This window comes from Euphorbia lathyris, chromosome 7 (genome assembly GCF_963576675.1).
Source record: "Euphorbia lathyris chromosome 7, ddEupLath1.1, whole genome shotgun sequence".
Lineage (NCBI taxonomy): Eukaryota > Viridiplantae > Streptophyta > Magnoliopsida > Malpighiales > Euphorbiaceae > Euphorbia > Euphorbia lathyris.
The window spans coordinates 83,836,436-83,857,590 of NC_088916.1; the positions used below are offsets into that span (position 1 = coordinate 83,836,436).

At 33.3% G+C, this 21,155-nt stretch overlaps 1 protein-coding gene across 6 annotated transcripts; it reads right to left on the minus strand.

Moving 5' to 3' along the window:
- Positions 1-1,058: 1,058 nt before the first annotated feature.
- LOC136201508 (uncharacterized) lies at positions 1,059-18,894 on the minus strand. Of its 6 annotated transcripts, none has more exons than XM_065992189.1 (12): positions 18,563-18,894; positions 15,002-17,599; positions 14,827-14,914; positions 13,980-14,731; positions 12,608-13,899; positions 11,020-11,115; positions 10,833-10,877; positions 10,643-10,718; positions 10,237-10,447; positions 9,979-10,074; positions 9,440-9,509; positions 1,059-1,411 (listed from the first exon to the last, which is right to left on the minus strand). In XM_065992189.1, the coding sequence occupies exons 2-4, from the start codon at positions 17,449-17,451 to the stop codon at positions 14,402-14,404; spliced, it is 2,868 nt and encodes a 955-aa protein (XP_065848261.1). In that variant the 5' UTR covers positions 17,452-17,599; positions 18,563-18,894; the 3' UTR covers positions 1,059-1,411; positions 9,440-9,509; positions 9,979-10,074; positions 10,237-10,447; positions 10,643-10,718; positions 10,833-10,877; positions 11,020-11,115; positions 12,608-13,899; positions 13,980-14,401. The 6 variants fall into 6 exon arrangements, with proteins under 6 accessions (XP_065848261.1, XP_065848262.1, XP_065848260.1 ...); XM_065992190.1 differs by lacking the exon at positions 1,059-1,411 and adding an exon at positions 6,899-7,001; XM_065992188.1 differs by lacking the exon at positions 1,059-1,411 and having other exon boundaries at positions 9,178-9,509; positions 15,002-17,569.
- Between the last annotated feature and the right edge of the window lie 2,261 nt (positions 18,895-21,155).

The following is a 21,155-nucleotide window of genomic DNA, read 5'->3' on the forward strand; positions in this document are numbered from 1 at the left end:
CCAATTAAATGGTCCTTACCCAACTCCCTTCTCAGGAAACTTCCAAACTTCTTTCTATATATCTTTTTCCTCAAAAACCTAAACCTTATCTTTCTACTTACCTTCATTTTATATTCCACCATCCGCCTCCCACTTCCTCTTTTCCCTATGTCTCCCTTGAACCTCTTAATAATTCTATTTTAGACCTTCAACCTTCTTTGCATCCCATCCTTCTCCTATTTATCATTTTGATTCCATTTTTTTCTTGGTAATAGTTCGTTTTATTTATGAAATCTATTCCTTCTTCACCTTATGAAATTGCTGTCAGTTTTTTTCCTAATTTTGGATGATGCTTGCTTCTCAAATTACATATCAGTTTCAGCTTTTACTTTGAGTAAATTCACATTCTATACCATTACAAGAAATAGGACAACTATTTTGCTGGCCATATTTTAAGCATCTATCTTTATTACTTTGAAGATCAGCACTCAATTAACTTGTGTATTTTATGTTGCAGGGAGCAAAGGGATGGAAGAAAACCAACAAAGAATGACAAAATTCTTATAAGAAAATGTCATCTTACTTTCTATCTAACGATAGAGAACTGAAAACAAACCGTCATACTTATTATGTTCCAACAATAGAATTTAATACAAATTATATCATGTGAACTACGTTATCATAACAGTCGAGAAAACAAAAACTGTCATAACATTAACATAACACCTCCATTTTAACTTAATATTTTGACAGATTATTTAAAAATGGTATCATGAGAACATATATTCCATGACAGTTGTTATTAGGTAGTGGTCAGATGACAGCTCGCTATTTGATCGCTGTCATGTGAGGCTATTACGGATGACAGAACGTGACCGTCATCTGAAGCATCAACTACAGCGAGCCCCATGACAGTTTTATATCTTGCAGGATGACGGTTTTTAACCATCATCTTAAGGGGTTATTGGCATAGTGCAACATGCTTCATACACATACACAATCAGTTTTAGCAGTATAACTATAGGAGTATTCCCATATCACAATAAACATTCATATTGTTAGACTATGCCTAATGAGCTACGTGCCCAATGAATATTGATACACATAATCAGTTCTTGCTTCCTAAACAGTTCTATCTAACTCAATGAGTTCATTGTAAACCTATCTAGCAGCATCACCCACAACATCATACATATACTCAATGAGTTCTAGTTTCCTAAGCAGAACATTAAACATAAACATGCTTCATACACATACTCAATCAGTTCTAGTTTCCTAAATGGAACATCAAGCATAAACAAGCGAACATGCTTCATACACATACACATACTCATTCAGATAACAAGCCAAAATCTTCCCATATGCTAAACGCAAGAGCTGATTGACAATCTCTTCGTCAGTCAGCCTTCCCCATGTAGCATTCTTACTATCCCTGCAAATATTATGTTTAAATAAAAAGGAATCAAAACACCTTCAGCATCACATGAGGAAAAGATAGAGTAAGGAACAATGAAAATCAATAGATCCTTATGTACGGTGTTTCGAATTCACTGATTGCATGTAGGAATCAACCATGGAGATAGAGAGAGATGAGAGGGATAAAGATTGCGTAACCTAAAATGGGATTTTGGATGAGAGAAAGAGTTTATATATGAGCTGAAATTTCAGTCAAACCATCGAGCGCCTAAATTTGGTATATGGCCGCGTAAGTGAAATTTCATTTGCCATTTTTTTTGTTTTTCTCATATAATGACAGTCATTTATTGCAGGTGTCATCTGATGAGCAAGTAAAATTTAACAAAAACGGGCATTTTCTTTAGATGATAGGATTCTGTCATGGGAATGCCACATGTGAATGAGCGCGTTTTTAATTACGCTTTCAGATGACGGAAATTTAAAATACTGTCACAAAACATATTCAGACAACACGAAAACAAATGTATGTAATGTGTGTCATGTGAAAGGGAAAATGGCATAGTGAATTTTACCCTTAACGTCTAAAATGATGCAATTTTACCCCTAACCTTTGGTAGCCAATAGCAAATTTACCCCAACGTTGATAATTTGGATAAATTTCAGACACTATTATAAAACATATATATTTTTGTTCCTTATTTTGCACCAATTGCATATCAATTCATTCTAAAAGATTTCATGTTTTTTATAATTTAATAATAGAATTAGAGATTAATATTTATAAATTCGGTGAATTTTTTGAATTTTTTTATCCAATTCGTACAAAAGACAATGTATTTTTTTATATATTTTTATTGTTTTTCACATCCAATCATATGTTTCTGATTTGTTACTGATAAAATGACGCACGTCTGAAGTGTAGATGACAAGATTAATGACTGAGAAGATAGTTTGAAGAACTATTTGTCAAATTGACCAATTTATCAATGTCACTGGTAGAATTGCTCTTGGCTTCCAACATTAGGATAAAATTGCACAATTTTAAACGGATTATGGGTAAAATTGCTTTTTACCCAAAACGTCAGGTGTATTTTTGCACCTTAACCCTTAGCATTTTAACATATTTTTTTGTAACTGAATTAGTAACACATTAAATATCTTAGACTTACTTGATGTTTAGAAGGTTCGACGAGACAATTAAATGGAGACATTTAAGCCATTGATCATTTATCTTTTAACACGTTAAGTGTATGCGATTCCAACTTTAATTAGCGTAATTTCTTTTTTTTTTGGTAAGAAGGGAAGAAAAAAAACAAACAAACAAAAACCTAACCCGGGATCAGTCTAGGAAGACTGACCCCAATCCTATCCTCAAGAAGAGAAGATAACAGAAAAGAAGGAGGAACGGAAATGGTAGAAACACCTAACATCCCCCCATGCCCAGCAGCTGCCAAGCGATCCGCCACGCGGTTTTGCTCCCTATAAATATGGGAGAAGGTAAGAGAATCGAAGGCAGGACGAAGCCTCAAGATGGCTTTAATGAGATTCTGACTCTTAAGACAAACAGTCTGTCTATCCGAAATCCTGTTGATATCCTCCAAATTGTCAGACTCCACCGAAAGTCTTTTAACACCTATGCAAATGGCGAGTTTAATGCCAGACAAGATCCCCCAGAGCTCTGCAGTAAAGGAGGAGCCCGTACCTAAGTTATGGGTAAACCCAGCCAGCCAGGCGCCACCAGCATCCCGAAGAACTCCACCAGCAGCAATTCTGCCATTACTGAGGCAGGAGCCATCCGTATTCAACTTGACAACCCCTTCCTTAGGCTTCCTCCAACTAACTAACTGGACCTCTTTAACGGGGGAGGGGTGAACCAGGGGCTCTCCTTCAAAACTCTTTGTAATAACAGAGAGTTTTTTCGAGAAGTAAAACCGGAGGTCAGGAATAAAGACAGTCTTCTCAGCAAATAACTCTTCATTCCTCCATTTCCATTGGTGACAAATAATAGCGAAGAGAATAGCCCCGTGCTCCATACTGGCCAATAAATTCCCATTAACGCCTTCAGAGAACCAGTCAATATCAGAGAACCCCATAAAGGAAGGAAGGATGTGGTGAGGAAGGACCCCTTCCCAAACCTTTCTACTATTCGGGCAATCCCTCAAAGCATGGCACAAGGTTTCCACATGGCAGCTGCATCTGCTACAGGCACCAGATACAGCCAAGTGCCTTCTGTGTCTATCTGCATTCGTGAGGAGCCTGTCTTTGACTCCCAGCCATAGGAAACTCCTAATGCGGTAGGGGACTTTGAGGGCCCAAATGGACTTCCAAATTTCCAAAGGAGGATCAGCCCTATTAGGGGTAAAAGCTTCATAGGCCGATTTGCAAGAATAAGAACCATTATTAGTCAAGGCCCAGCAGTGTCTGTCCTTATCCTCCTCCTGATTACTAATCTTCACACCTCTAATATTAAGGAGGGTCTCCAGGCTAAGAAAGGAGTCGAACTTAGACCAGATCCAGTCTCCCTCCGAGTACACCACATCAGCAATTCTCCAGGAGAGGAAATCATTCGGCGGAGGGGCGATGCACACCTCAATCAACGGTTTGTCACCAATCCAGGTGTCATACCAGAAACTAATGGATCTCCCATTACCCATCTCCCATTAGCGTAATTTCAATTACAAAAAATTTACGTTTTAAATTACAATCAATTAAAAAAAAATTAAGTTTTCAATTTCAATTAATTTCTTTCAATTGAGGCTTTGTTTATATTTAATTAAGAGATTTTATCAATGGAAATTTTTTACCTTATTGCTAAACCATATCACATATTTTCAAACCAATAAATAAATTAAAAACTAAGTTATATATATATATATATATATTATGTAAAAGGTACATTTGATTTACAGCCATGTAAAAAAAACTGAAAGATATAAAATTTTAAAAAATCATGCATAATCTGAAATTCATGTTTGCTCAATGGTTTATATGAGATAGTTAAGGGATCCAAAATCCTAGCTCTCCTCTCATTCCTAGATAAATCAATTGTTTAAAGATTTTTGCATTTTTATTATTAAAGTTATTTATTTTAATTAGTTTAAAAACCAATTTCATTTAATTAATTCGTTAGATAATATAGAATTTAAGTAAGAATAACTTATCAAATACTAGTCCATGTGGGATCGATCTCGTTCATAAAAACTATATACTTGATGCGGTAGAGTTGAGTTACTTTAAGTGTTATTATACGCTTTTCGCAGATCAGTGGTTGTATGAAAATTGTAAAGTCCTTATTTCAAAAATATAAAAGTATAATTCCAAAAAAAAAATGAGTAACATATTTTTAATGGAATTAGATATTTAAAAGAAACTAATTTAGTAAGTAATAACTTATTACAACAAAAACATAAAAAATAAGATTAGTAATAACTTATTTTCTTTCTAATTTTATATACATTAGTAATAACTTATTTTCTTTCTAATTTTCTATCCAATCTCTTGAATGAAATTAATTATTTCCGAATTAAAACATTATTTAGAAAAATCCTATTTCCTTTGAAATATTCTCTCCTCTCTCTTTAATTAAATTAATTACTTTAAAAAAATTCCTATTTCCTTTCTAATGTTCTCTATCTGAAATTAAATTAATTATTTCCTAATTAATAAATTTGATACTTATTTTGAAATTCTTTCATTTAATAGAAATATTGAGCCTTCAATTCTATGTAATTGAATTAAAATTAACTTATTTTTTTTTCAGAATAGTGAAGCCATCTTGTTTGTGTGGCTATATAAACACATTTAGGACTCCTGTCCTGATATGCTTTCTTTTTCTTCAGCTGCCTTCGCAACTTATATGGTTGAGCCTATAAAAAACATGGTTAAGCCAATATCACCTGCATGGTTTTTGATGGCCGAATGTGTTTTGGTAAGAGTTTTGGTTTATCATTTTTTATATAGGCCAAAATTGTTTCATCTATTATTATTATTATTATATGATCCAAAACTATTTCAAATTTATTGAATTAAAGACATAATTTTATCCATTTTCTTACATTAAAAGAGATTATATGCAGATCTTATGACAACTTATTTAGTTTTATGAAGTGTTTGAAAATGGAGTGGTGAACCAGAGCACTGAGGGGCCTTGGTACAGGTAACCATTCGAAGTCACTGTTTAGTGAACTATGTTTGGTTTCGTATACTCTTATTCTTTTCATCATGAATTTCTTTTTTCTTAATATTGACTGGCATTTATTTGAAATAAACAAAAAAGAGGAAATAAAATGAAAGTAAGGATGACTTAAATCTCTCATTGAATGACACATTAATGGATTTTCCTATATGTAAAACTTTGTCTCTAAGCAACATCATCACACAATGACACGTGAAAAGATGAGAATGTTGTTACTTTACATGTAGTAGACCTAGTTGGTGTATATATACTCTCTTTTATAGCTTCATTGCATTAACTGAGCTTAATTGACATCAATCCTCCATTAATTGTCATTAATTATTATTAATCCTGTATTAATTGTCATTAGTCTAGAAGGAAAACGATTTTAGAATTCAACCATTGACTTTTTGCTTAGAACAGAACATATTGTACCAAATCTTAACTTACAAGTCTTTTAACTTTTTTCTATTTTAAATCATGTTTTACTTATTTGTTTCATATTTAAGTAGTAAACTTATTTAATTTATTATTTTTTATTACTGATTAACTATATGTATTTATATATATAAGATGTAAAAAGCTAAATAAGGAAATCTAATAAATTTACTATTGACTATTGACCGTGACTTGATTATTACTATTGATTTTTAAAATCTATTCACACTGGAAGAAATAGTAATCAAGGTTCACCAATATTCTGTTGTTAATTAATTGCTAATTTTACAAGTATAAATAGTAGTGTTATTTCTCTAATTGTTTGCATAATTCCCTTGCTTCCTCTTCTTAAGTATTGGGTTCAAGAGAGTAATAACTGTAAATATCATATTCAACATTCTCCCTATGAAGATGATATTGAAGAAGTGAAATTCAGCTTCTCTTCTCTATATCATAAAATTAGACTGAGCTTGAATTTGAAGAGAAGCTGAATTTCACTTCTTCAATATCATCTTTATAGGGAGAATGTTGAATATGATATTTAGGGTTATTACTCTCTTGAACCAAGCAATTAAATGATATAGAGCGATCAAAGAGATTGGAGTTGTTTTCCATGGTGTTTTGCAACCCAAAATAGCACTACTGATTTACTAGTATATGTAGAAGAAGAAAATTAATCAAAGGAATTGTGCAAAGAATATCACTACTATTTTACCTGTAAAATTAGTAATTAATTAATTAAGGAAAAATTAATAGAAATAATGGCAAACCATTATTCCTTCTAAAAGAGATATTTATGCATGATTAATGTGGAATTAATGATGATTAATGCAGGGTGAATATGCAAATAATGAGGAAAATGAAGGAGTCTCTAGCATTATACCACGCCACGTGGACCATGAGAAGGCACGCCATAACAAGATACGCCCGATGAGAGCGAGTAGTGGAGGCCCGCCATTATTCTCAAAGAGAGCGTATATACGCCTTGACGGATCTAAGAATACCAAAAGGCGCCTTTATTACCATCCATGAATGGGAATAAATACAATTAAATGACAATTAATAGCCATTAAAGGGGAATAAAGACTTGACTGTTCGAATACTCCAACTTTGAAGGTTTCAAGGATAAATGCTGGGATTAATGGAGAATTGATAGCAATTAAAGATGAGTAATGACATGACTGTTCATCTATGTCTCCATAACATCCAAATATCATACATGGGGAAAAAGGATAATTAGACAAAGAATGAAGAATCCGCCATCAATACTCTTATGGATAAGGATCCACCGACGGATCTATGGATTCCTCAACACGCCTCAAAGGGTCAAACGCCTTGGAAGATCCCCCGTCAAACCTCGATACGCCTAAGGAACGGCAAAGCCGATTCCCAATAAAGGCAGCTAATAACCCATTAATGAGCTAACGGTCATACTTGAATAAGATCAGTAACCGCCATTAATGAGGCATTAATGAAGACTTTCTAGTTACCAAGAGTTACATCTACATGAGTATAAATAGCTTGCATCCCAAGCTATTGAGGTACACTTACTGATCCTCTACTTTTGTGCTTACAGTTTATTCTCAGAAATATAACTGACTTTGGCATCGGAGTGTCCCCGGCCGATCCCAACGGCGCCTCACAGGGAAGTGCTCCGATCAAGGATTTTTTCCCAAGTTATCAATTGGTGCGGTGAACGTGGATCTCTAGCAAACAGAAGATCACAAAATCTTGATTGTATAGAGTTTCACAAAGAACAAAACAACGGAGTCAACGGAACAAAAATCTCAATCTCAAACCTTGGCTCAATTAGTACAAACAAATCTATCCAAAGATAGGCTTCTCTATAGATTGGTGGGAAAGAGTTTTCTACATTAAATCTGGAATTTTATGATAAACAAGATAAGTTTCTTCTCCTTTCTTCTTCCATTTTTAATTAAAGAAATTTGAGATTCTCCACCCTTATAAAGTGCTATGAATATCATATATGTTATTATGATAAATCTAATAAATTGTGAAAGATAAAATCATAGACACAAATCTTGCATTAAATCTTGCATGCTTACTATGCCCTCATATTTTTATGCATGACAAGTGTAATATGCCATTACACTACAAAAAAAATGACTTTTGAGGACGGTTAAATTTGTCCCCAAAAATAAGAAAAATTGTCCCTTATACTTTTGGGGACAATTTTTTTTGTCCCTATGTTCTGTCCCCTATGCGAGCGTACCCGATTCTATAGGGGACGAAAAGGATGATGTCGTCCCTATTTTGTGAGACGATTGTCGTCCCAAACAAGGGAGGCAAATATCGTCCCTATTTCGAAGGACAATTGTCGTCCCTGTTTTGAATGACGATTGTCGTCCCTGTTTTGAAGGACGATTGTCGTCCCTATGTAAAGGAGATGATTTTTGTACTTATTCTTAAAAGACGATTTTTTTGTCTCCGAAAAAAGGACATCTGTCGTCCTTATGCATAAGAGACAACTTTTGTCTCTATTCTTAAGAGACCATTTTTTGTCTCCAAAAAGAAGGACATTTGTCGTCCCTATGCAAAAGAGATGACTTCTGTCCCTATTCTTAAGGGACATTTTTTGTCTCCTAACAAAGGGACAGTTGTCGTCCCTATACAAATGAGACGACTTTTGTCCCTATTCTTAAAGGACGTTATTCTGTCTCGAATTAAAGGGACGATTGTCGTCCCCATGAATAGGAGACGACTTATGTCCTTATTCTTAAGGGACATTTTTTAGTCTCCAATTAAAAGGACAATTGTCATCCCCATGAATAGGAGATGACATTTGTCCCTATTCGTATGGCCTAAACTGTATATAATTAATAAAAAAAATTTCTTCCTGGACATAAAATTTCTTTCTATAAGTTCACATAAAATTGATCATAAAACAGACACGGACTCTAAGATTTTGTAACTAAGAACAATTCATAATGCTTATAGATAAAACCGCAAAAGAATTGTTTAACCTACAACTCCTATCCGAATCATAATAGCCGGTTCGCATGCCAATCTAGACAAACTAGATTAAGTTAAGAACTGAGCCTTGAAATTAGACATGATAGAAATACAGGCTATTGCACAAGAGTATGTTCATAAAGAAATACCGAGGAGACCAGAAGAAGCACTGAAACTGTGTGTTCATAAAGAAAACTAGAGTATGTTTAGAAATAATGCTTATAGATAAAACCACAAAAGAATTGTTTAACCTACAACTCATATTCAAATCATAATAGCCAATTCGCTTTCCAATCTAGACAAACTAGATTAAGTTAATAATTCAACCTTGAAATTAGACAGAGAAATACAGGCTATTGCACAGAATCTCTTTCCCAGAAGAATTGAAGCAAAATATGATCAAATGGTCAAAACATAAAACCCATAAGCTAAGGAAGTAGCAAGCTATATTGTACTTACCAGTTGTTGTCTTGTTCATAGTAGCATATACAAGCAGTTTTAGCCCCACTTCCAACAGCAAATTTATTCTCTGGGAATATTTTGAAAAAATAAATAAGTATTATGCTTGTAAGTAGATTACTTTGTTAAGATGTCAAGAAGAAATCCATAAATTCCAATAAAATTATACTTTAAGCAATAATGCATAAGCTAGTATTAACATTTATAATGAACACAAAATATCACCATGGCGTTCTTAAAGAAAACAATTAAAAAGAGAATCAACAATATCAGTCACTTAATTAATTGAACATACTCAACGAAAATATAGATGACATATCAATATTATCTCCTAATAAATACGCAATTACACAACTAGATCTTAAAAACAAAAAAAAAAAGAGCTTTGTGCCCAACTGAGCGACATCAAATATTGATGTGATTAGATCACTATGATTTAAGAGACATTGTTGACTAGTTACAGATGGAAATATTAGTTTATAATATAATGTTGTGCAGTTTGAGAAGGCAAAAGAAAAATCTTAATTACATAACAGTACCTTTTTGGACTCCATTGCACACAAAGTGCAGTACGGTTTAGCCTGAGGATAACAAGTGTTGGTACCCATTCTGTGCCTTCATGGTTCCAAACATATCTTGAAAGGAAACAACCAATTTTCAATTAACAAGATGACAATTAAGTAGAACAAACAATGCATGCTTGGAAATGAACGCAATGTGCATGTACACTTCTCGTGAGAAATAGTTCAGTATGATTCATCTTGCAGAAATAAATAACAGCACAAGTATTAAATTACCTGTTCCTTAGCAACATCAGAAAGAGTCCAATGGTGTTCCCCATCTATAGTAACTTGTAGCCTTGGAACTTTCGGGGTTTAGTGGAAGCATGTAAATCATATTTCCAGATTCACTTCCTCTTTGAATGCCTAATACACCATTTGTGAGGGCTCGCTCGTAATAGTATACACATGTCGTTTCTTTAGTCCATGGAAATAGGTGATGAGAGACCTGCATATTCAAAATTGTTTCAAGCTTTATGCTATCAAAATTGTAATGTGAATACAGAGAGATCAATATTCATATCAGTATTCAATGATAAACCACTGTCTAGGTTAAGTCTTTCTGAAAATCCGAACAAAACACAATCTAAGTAACCTTAATTTATTTGGCACCATTCATGAACAGAAAGTAGAGGGATCATACCTTGAGCATATTATAAGTTATGCATGATTCTTCATTCTCTGTTGATAATGTGTCAGCTCAATGTTTCGTGTCTGACCTATTCACACGTCAAAGCAAATAAGTCAAAACAACATAGAAAAGGCACAAACAGAATTTTGTAAAATAATAATTAAAACCATATAAATGTTCTAATGAGATTATTGAAAAATACCAGAACTTGTGCGCTGACATCCCTCCAGTATCATAGCTGTGAGAACTGTTAACAATGTTAAAAAAAATGTCCCTATTTCTTGGCATATGATATTTCGATTGAAAAAAAAAACACATTAATTATCATAAAAATACAAGAAATTACACAGTTCCTGCTAGATGATCCATAATTGACATAAACTATATACCTTATAAAGTGAATCACCAGTGATTTCATATAGCATCCGTGACCCCATCATAACTAGAATATGTGTATTGGCATGGAAACCCGATATGTCATCAGCCTGAGCAAATATCAAGCACAAATTAGAAATATTACTTTAATTTCTGATAGAATAACATGATTTATAGAGACAACCCAATTGACATGACACTATTATTATTTTCGTTGCATTTATATAATACATAATGACATGGATCATATAGACAACATAACACAATTTTACGACTGCAAGCAAACCAAATTAATTACCTGAACTGCAAGCAAACCAAGGAAGCATGGCTTGTCAAAAAGGTAAGGCAATATCAAATGATTTGGATCTCCGTGCATAGAGTGGCTCTTATCAGACGATGAAGATCATGAAACAAGATAGTTTTACATGTAAGATTATCACATGACTCAATCTTGCCAATGGGAAAATGCAAACTCAATGAAACTTGTAAAAATTATACTCGGATGAGGTAGTCAAATTACATGTGATTCACGATCATGAAACTGACTGAAACCCGATTGTGTTGACAAGAAATTTTCTGGGTTGGATTGTGGTTCGACTCATTAGACATTAACCCAATAATTGATTCGATATGAAGACCAACCACTCACACGAGCTGCTATAAAAAGGTATAAAACAAGAGCTAGGGGAACTATGTTGATTAGATCACTTATTGTTATGTTGAATAACTTACAAATAACACCATTCATCCCGCCAATTTATTAACTAAGTGAAAGAAAATGTCTTTCTATAGTGTGCTTGGTTACAACATTCTGAACACGGTTGTAAAAGTAATCAACCATCAATTTCATCATTTTTAAAGCTTGAACATTATCAACAAACATATATTGATCCAATCTGCCAAATTAAGAAATGAGAAAGGTTAAAACTTTAAACACAACAGAAACAAATTTTCTCTTTTGAAGCTTTTGAAACCAGAATTTAACCTTATGGAAAGTGTAATACGGAGCCCAAACATGTTTTACAGCTTCAAATCGATCAAATAGATCCTATGGAAAAGCAAAAAGGTAACATGTTCAGAGTTTCTCTTGACATTCAGATAGAACAGAACTAAGATAGTCATTTTGTGTTTGAGGGCATCATGATGCGTACTAGCCCACATTTGAGCTGATGCACTCAAGTAGTGTCGCTCAAAACGATGAAAAAAGATAAATTTTACTACTTTTGTTATATGGAAATAGAAACATATAGAAACATGTCAGTAACAAAAAAAATATAAGGATATAATGTTATAAATTTATGAGAATGTATGAATATTATATGCAAGTCAAGAATATGCGGGAAAAAATAGATCTTTAATTCGAAAAGCTTGTAATAGATGATCAAGAAAGTATTATGGATTTACTAAACATGTGATTAGCATTGATCCAATTCTGAAAACACATTACTTCTTTGGGAAGTACTTTTCTACAAGTTTCTGAGAAATTTGGCTTCTTAAGTGTTTCAAAAACTTCAAATGCTTTAAAACGAAAGTTACCTTTCATAGTGCAAGCCCCAATTTTTTTTATTTAAAACAACTGTATAAGAAAAAGGTTGATCCTACCTTTAACTGATCCAAGGAAACAGACATAAGAACTGAGCCATCACGGTGCAGGACGCCTCTAAAATCCACCTCTCCACCCCAGAAATTAAATGAGAATCAACCGTCTATAAGGAGAGCCTGATAGGAGATAAGACAACTATGGCTACATCCATTAAGAATTTAAGCCTAACATCCTTTTGAGCTAGCAATTGACCACTTATGCAGAACACTTATGCAAAAAAAAAAAAATGAATCAATTGAAAAATTGCAAGCAGAAAACTAATAGTCCTTAACCGCTAGTTACACACAATCCTATAGAGGCATCAACTAAGATATTTACATGGTGATTCAGAAGTACATGGATCAAAATATGCTAGACTAACTTGATGTGTTCTTTTGTCTATGGTTATTAATTTCATGCAAATATTCAATTTTCTAGGGTAAAAGACCATGCTGATATACCTTAAAGAGCAAAGAACGATAGACAAATCGTAAGGGGAAGAATAAGATATACATATAATATCTCATAAACATTAACCAATTACCAGAGAGAAATAACAGTTGGTTCTATAATCAAATTCCGATCACACAAATGATAGAAGAACCACACAACAGTCAAGAAGAAAAATAGTTCCAAGTAAAACATATATATAAAGCAATCATATATTTCATTCTAAATCAATCAAATTCCTCCAGAGAAATTTTAAGAACCACATGATAATAAAGATACAACATATTTATCATTCTTAATCAAATAAATGCATTGAAAGAAATTGTAAGAAGCACAAGTCAAACAAATAGAAAAATAACACAAAGCAATCAATCAATACATGTGGAGTACACTTCTTATCTCCATTTACAAGATTCTATATCTTACCGATAAAAACTTTACTAATCCAATAAAAAACTGAGATTCCAACAAGTTTTTTAACAATTCCCACTTCTAATGGTTTAGAGTTGAAGTAACCTTCCATATTTGTTAAGTTTGCACACCCCCTCGACATTGAATTCCCGGTGCATTATCTGAGATCAATGCTTTCCAATGATAAACAACTTTTAGCATTTAAGTTACAAATACATGCATAATATAATGTCAACAAGTAATGAAATTTGATTAATAATCTAGAAATGAAGTTCAATTCTTTGTTTTTTAAAACATATTGCATTAAATATAAAAATACTTTGTTAAGTTGTATAATATCCTAAAATGAACAAACTGAATTTAAAAATGAAAAACAGCACATTGGTCTTGCACATTGTAGAAAGTCTTGTAATCATTTACAAGTACAACTAGATTCATCTTCATATATGACCTACAAAATAAACAATATTACATTAATATAGTTGATCAATCTATTTTCCTTAACTTCAAATAGTACCAAATTTATATTACCTTTAGTTGTCGGAATCATCTTCGTACTCATTTGTTTCGTTAATATCGCCATCATCACTTAGGTTGTGTACATCATTATCAACATCATCGTCCTCAATATCAGGTACACTCGTCTCTTCTAATCCATTAGCCATTTCTATAATCACTTCTGCAAATCCAAGAACATTCACATCCGTCATGGCATCATCATCATCTAATGGTCTTGTTGCATGACCATCAACAACTATCTCATCATCTTGGAAAACCTCATCATCCCCATCAATTTCAAGAATATCCTCTTGTATAGGCAATTTATAAATATCACGTGGATGATACCTCATCACCAGTGTGGTTTTTTTGGATCACGAACATAAAAGACTTGTTGGGCTTGACTGGCTAAAATAAATGGTTCATCTGTCTTTAATCGACCATTGGCTTTGACACTAGTAATCAAGTATGTCAACTGTATATCCATTCCCTTTATTGCGCACATCAAACCATTCACATTTAAATAAATATATACAGTTACTCCCTGAGTACTGGATCTCCCAAACATCACTTAGAAGCCCATAATATTCTTTATCAGTAGAATTATCGTCACCCTTCGATAAGATACCAGAATTTTGACTCTTCCGATTCATTTGACGATTTAGAGTATGAAAGCGAAAGCCATTCACAATGTGACCACTGTAATGCTTGTAACGTGTGTATGGACCACAAGCTAAGTGAAATAGATCCTTAGAAACAACACCAATTTCATTTAATTCAGACACCTACATATTAGTAATGTATATGTCATTTAGTAATAATCAGATTAATTTAAACTTGTATTATACAGCGAAATGTAATTATGTTTATACTCACATACATGTTCATAGAACCAATTTGGAAATTCTGAATTATAACGATTCCTTAGCTCTCTGAGATTTGTATATGACAATGAACTCTTATATTTCCTAATAAAATAGTAGTTGTAAATAAATATATTGAGAATAAAACCTATTATAATAGTCATGTACTCAAAGAACAAATAGTTGACTTACTCGGCATACGGCCAAACTTCTTCACAGTTGTTTAGGATATAAAGGTGCACCTTATACCAAAGATCATCAGTAAGCAAGTGTACATCACCTTTACCCAATGGTCGTCCAGCTTTCCTAAATATTGCCAATGTTGCATCCGAATTATTTTCATGCATCTTATCGTCATTTCTAGGACGCTGACTGAATATTGTTTCAATTCCTACCAAATATCTTGAGCAAAAAGTCAAACACTCATAGGCAATATATGCTTCAGCAATTGATCCCTCCGGTTTTGCCTTATTCCGAACATTCAGTTTCTTTGTATGCAAATCTCTCTCAACAAAATACATCCACCTATACTGCACAGGTCCCGCTATCTTTGCCTCATATGCTAAGTGAACAACTAAATGCACCATCACATCAAAAAAAGCAGGTGGAAATATTGTCTCCAACTTACATAAAATCAAAGGGATTTGTTTCTCAAGGCGATCTAATTCGGGAATATCCAAACACTTATTGCATATATCACGAAATAATGCACTTAGTTCAATAAGGGGCTCAACAACATCTTTGGGTAGGAACCCTCGAATGGCAATAGGTAGGAGTTGCTGCAGGAAAACATGACAGTCATGCCTTTTCATTCCAGATATCTTACGATCCTTCACATTAACACACCTAGATATCTTCGACAAATAACCATCCGGTGTCTTTAAATCAACCAACATTTTACATAGAGCTTCCTTATCCTTGTCAGAAAGAACATATCGGGCCATCGGAACACGTACTTTATTTCCCATCAAAACCGGGTGAAGCTCATGTCTTATACCCATATTAACCAAATCATATCGGCTCTTTAGAGTATCTTTGGTTTTCCCTTCAATGTTCATCAAAGTTCCCAACACATTATCACACACATTCTTCTCGATATGCATCACATCCAAATTATGGCGAATAAGTAAAGTCTTCCAGTAAGGCAACTCAAAAAATATACTATTCTTTCTCCAATTTTGGAAACTATTTGAAGCATCATATTTCTTTTTAATGCTTCTATTAAAAGGTAACTGAGTAAAAGTTTCAAGTTCCATCAACACATTGTCGCCTGATAAAGGTGTTGGCCTTGGTCTGGTCTCTCTTAAACCATTAAAAGACCTAATGTCCTTACGCCATTTATGATTAGGAGGCAAAAATCGCCTGTGATCCATGTAACATATTTTCTTTGAACTAGCAAGGTATTGAGAACTAGTGTGCTTATGGAAAACAGGGCAAGCCTTATAACCTTTCGTAGACCAACCTGATAAGTCTGCATATGCAGGGAAATCATTGATAGTCAAAATGATAGATGCACGCAATACAAAATTTTGTTTACTGTGTGCATCATATGTCTCCACGCCAACATCCAATAACTCTTTTAGTTCTGCTATTAGTGGTTGCAAAAAAACATCTATACCCATTCCTGGACTATGCTCACCAGGAATAATCATCGACATTTTCAAGTTGGATTGTTTCATGCACAACCAAGGAGGAAAATTATAAGGTATAAGAATTACCGGCCAAATGCTGTGTTGAGAGCTCATGTTTCCAAATGGTTGAAATCCGTCAGTTGCCAAACCCATTCTAACATTACGAGCATCAGTTGCAAACAATTCATGTTGTTGATCGAATGACTTCCATGCAATACTATCAGCAGGGTGTCTCAAAATACCATCATCAACCCTCTTCTCCTTATGCCACCGCATGTTTAATGCCATCTCGCTGGACATGAACAACCTTTGTAACCTTGGTTTTAAAGGAAAATACCGCAACACTTTGTGTGGAATCTTTTTTTTATTGTGTGGTCTATCAACAAACTTCCATCTAGATGTTCCGCAAACTGGAGATGATGTTGCATCTGAAAATGGCCCCCAATATAGTGTGCAAAGATTCTCACAAACATCATATTTTTCATAATGAAGGCCCAAAGCACCAATATATTTCTTTGCACCGCTATATGTCTCTGGCAAATTCTGCTTTCCATTTGGGATAACATCTCGTAATAAACTTAACAAATCATCAAATGATCTATTAGTCCATCTATTAAAACTCTTCATGTGAAGTAATTTCACAATAGTAGCCAGTATTGATAGGTCACAGTTGGCATGTAACTTTTCATTGGCTTCTTTTAATAAGCGGTAAAACATAGCAGCCTCCCCTTTAGGTTCCTCAGGTGTCGCATCATTTTCAAACTGATCATTACCAGTGGACTCAGTATCACCACCATAGATGTCATTGACAAGTCTGGCCATATCATCATCTAAGAGATCATCACTGTCTGATAGATCATCATTGATGCTAATTTCTTCATCTGAAGACTCTCCGTGAAAATACCAAATAGTATAAGATTTCATAATACCATGTCTTAACAAGTGATATTTAACATTTGATTCGTTTTGGTTATCAACATTTCTACACTTCATGCAAGGACAACGAATCATGTCTTGTACTGAGTCATTCTTAAAGGCATAGTTCAAGAATTTTCAACCCCTTTAATGTACTTTGGATCTCTTCTATTATCAATTCTCATCCAATCCTTTTCAATAGCCATAACTTGGTCTGTTCACTAACAAACCATATCAGTGAAAACTACGAAAAGTAAAAATAATTAAAACAGATATATAATTGAAAAGCATCCCAACTAATGTTGTGAAATTATGACCAAAAATTGAACATCAAAAAAACATTTATCATTTATAACAATTGCATGTATATATTATAAGATGGTAGTATATTGGTAGAATAACAATTACACTCCATGATTATACAAAAACATATTACAGTACATAACACATTTTGAAAACTAATAACCAAATTGAAATTTGTAGCAATTTATACACTGCGGAATCTGAAAACATGAATTGAAAACATATGCAGATAACACAAATCCACAGCAGACATAACTACAACTACTATCTTAGCTTATTTTAAGGTTGCAGGTCAATTCTCTTATTATTTTTTAGTCAAGTCTCCATGAGAAGAACTATGTAATGGAAGTTCATAAATTTCACTTGCCATTTCCTATATGTCGTTTTATTGCTTTCCTGTTACCAAAAGACTCTGTTTAATTATCAGATATATGTTTCATATTCTGTCACGTTCTAATTTTAGTGTTTTAATTATGGTTGAGTCCTATATCTAATGAATTACATTTCGTATACAGGTGGATAACCCCATACCAATATCAATTTTTGGCCAAATTTTTTCTAACTAGCTTAGACATGAGAAGTTTTGGTATATCAAAAAATTGAAAAACTAAAAAATATAGATTAACACTTTCAGCTACATAATGCATACATGCTAAAAATATATATTTGATTTAATTTGGGCACTGGGGTTATATTTGAAATTAACCCAATTAATTATTGTAACCCACAGATAAAGTATTGGGCAGTTGGAATTGAATTTCCCCTTGTTGAAATCGTTTCACGCAGTAATGAATTTCCGATTATGTTGAAATGGTTTCACACAATGTTGAAATCGTTTCCCACAGTCCTGAATTGATAATCCCCAAATTTAAAGTTCAATTTATTGAAAAGAAAATTAACTAACCTGAATTTACACAAGAGTTGGAAGATTGTCAAATACCGCTGGAATATCCTCTTCACAGATTGTGGATCCACCGAGCAATTAAATTGAAGTTTTTCTGGTGTTGGTATAGTTTCACAATATTGAAGGGAGAACAGAGTTTTGGGATGGAAAATTAAGCCTAAATAGCTCGAGTATGAGATGTGGCGGCACCACAGAAATGGAAAACAAAGGTGTTATTCTGTTTTTCTGGCGTTGCTATAGTTTCACAGTATTAATTGAAGGGAGAACGAGTTTTGGAATGGAAAGTTAGGTCTAATTAGCTTGAGTATGAGATGTGTGGCGGCACCACAGAAAAGGAAAACAAAGGTGCTCCTGCAAATATCAAATAGGTTAAAATTGAAACAAATTTAACAATTAATTAATACATATTAAACAAATGAAATAATATTATTGTACCAATATATTTCTTAAATATTAGTCGGTTCGTAATTTATAGACAAAATCTCGTTAAGTTGTTTAAGTCGGTGAAGTAATTAAATTTAATTAAACTCATGATTTATAGACGGGTTGACCTGGTTAAGTTGTTTAAGTAATGAACTTGACTTAATTTCTTACGGTTTAGACGAGTTGACCTGGTTAAGTCGTTTAATAATGAAATTCAATTAAATTCATACAGTTTAGACGAGTTGACCCGATTAAGTCGTTGAAGTAATGAAATTCAATTAATTTCGTACTGTTTAGACGAGTTGACCTGGTTAAGTCCTTTAAGTAATAAAATTCAATTAAATTCGTACAGTTTAGACGAGTTGACCTGGTTAAGTCGGTGAAGTAATTAAACTTAATTACACTTGTGATTTATAGACGAGTTGGGTTGACCTGGCTAAGTTGCTTAAGTAATGAAATTGACTTAATTTCTTACTCAACTAAATTCATACAGTTTAGATGAGTTGACCTGATTAAATCTTTGAAGTAATTGAACTTAATTAAACTCGTGATTTATAGACGAGTTGGCCTGGTTAAGTTGCTTAAGTAATGAAATTGACTTAATTTCTTATGGTTTAGACGAGTTGACCTGGTTAAGTTGCTTAAGTAATGAAATTGACTTAATTCTTACGGTTTAGATGAGTTGACCTGGTTAAATCGTTTAATAATGAAATTCAATTAAATTGGAACAGTTTAGACGAGTTGATCCGATTAAGTCGTTGAAGTAATGAAATTCAATTGATTTCGTACTGTTTAGACGAGTTGACTCTGGTTAAGTCGTTTAAGTAATAAAATTCAATTAAATTCGTACAGTTTAGATGAGTTGACCTGGTTAAGTCGGTGAAGTAATTAAACTTAATTACACTTGTGATTTATAGACGAGTCGGGTTGACCTGGCTAAGTTGCTTAAGTAATGAAATTGACTTAATTTCTTACGGTTTAGACAAGTAGACCTGGTTAAGTCATTTAATAATGAAATTCAACTAAATTCATACAGTTTAGATGAGTTGACCTGATTAAATCTTTGAAGTAATTAAACTTAATTCAACTCGTGATTTATAGACTAGTTGGCCTGGTTAAGTTGCTTAAGTAATGAAATTGACTTAATTTCTTATGGTTTAGACGAGTTGACCTGGTTAAGTTGCTTAAGTAATGAAATTGACTTAATTTCTTACGGTTTAGATGAGTTGACCTGGTTAAGTCGTTTAATAATGAAATTCAATTAAATTCATACAGTTTAGACGAGTTGACCCGATTAAGTCGTTGAAGTAATGAAATTCAATTGATTTCATACTGTTTAGACGAGTTGACCTGGTTAAGTCATTTAAGTACTAAAATTCAATTAAATTCGTACACTTTAGACGAGTTGACCTGGTTAAGTCGGTGAAGTAATTAAACTTAATTACACTCGTGATTTATAGACGGGTCGGGTTGACCTGGCTAAGTTGCTTAAGTAATGAAATTGACTTAATTTCTTACGGTTTAGACAAGTAGACCTGGTTAAGTCGTTTAATAATGAAATTCAACTAAATTCTTACACTTTAGATGAGTTGACCTGATTAAATCTTTGAAGTAATTAAACTTAATTAAACTAGTGATTTATAGACGAGTTGGCCTGGTTAAGTTGCTTAAGTAATGAAATTAACTTAATTTCTTACGGTTTAGACGAGTTGACCTGGTTAAGTTGCTTAAGTAATGAAATTGGCTTAATTTCTTACGATTTAGACGAGTTGACCTGGTTAAGTCGTTTAATAATGAAATTCAATTAAATTCATAGAGTTTAGACAAGTTGACGCGATTAAGTCGTTGAAGTAATGAAATTCAATTAATTTCGTACTGTTTAGACGAGTTGACCTTGTTAAGTCGTTTAAGTAATAAAATTCAATTAAATTCGTACACTTTAGACGAGTTGACCTGGTTAAGTCGGTGAAGTAATTAAACTTAATTACACTCGTGATTTATAGACGGGTCGGGTTGACCTGGCTAAGTTGCTTAAGTAATGAAATTGACTTAATTTCTTACGGTTTAGACGAGTTGACCTGGTTATGTCGTTTAATAATGAAATTCAATTAAATTGGAACAGTTTAGACGAGTTGACCCGATTAAGTCATTGAAGTAATGAAATTCAATT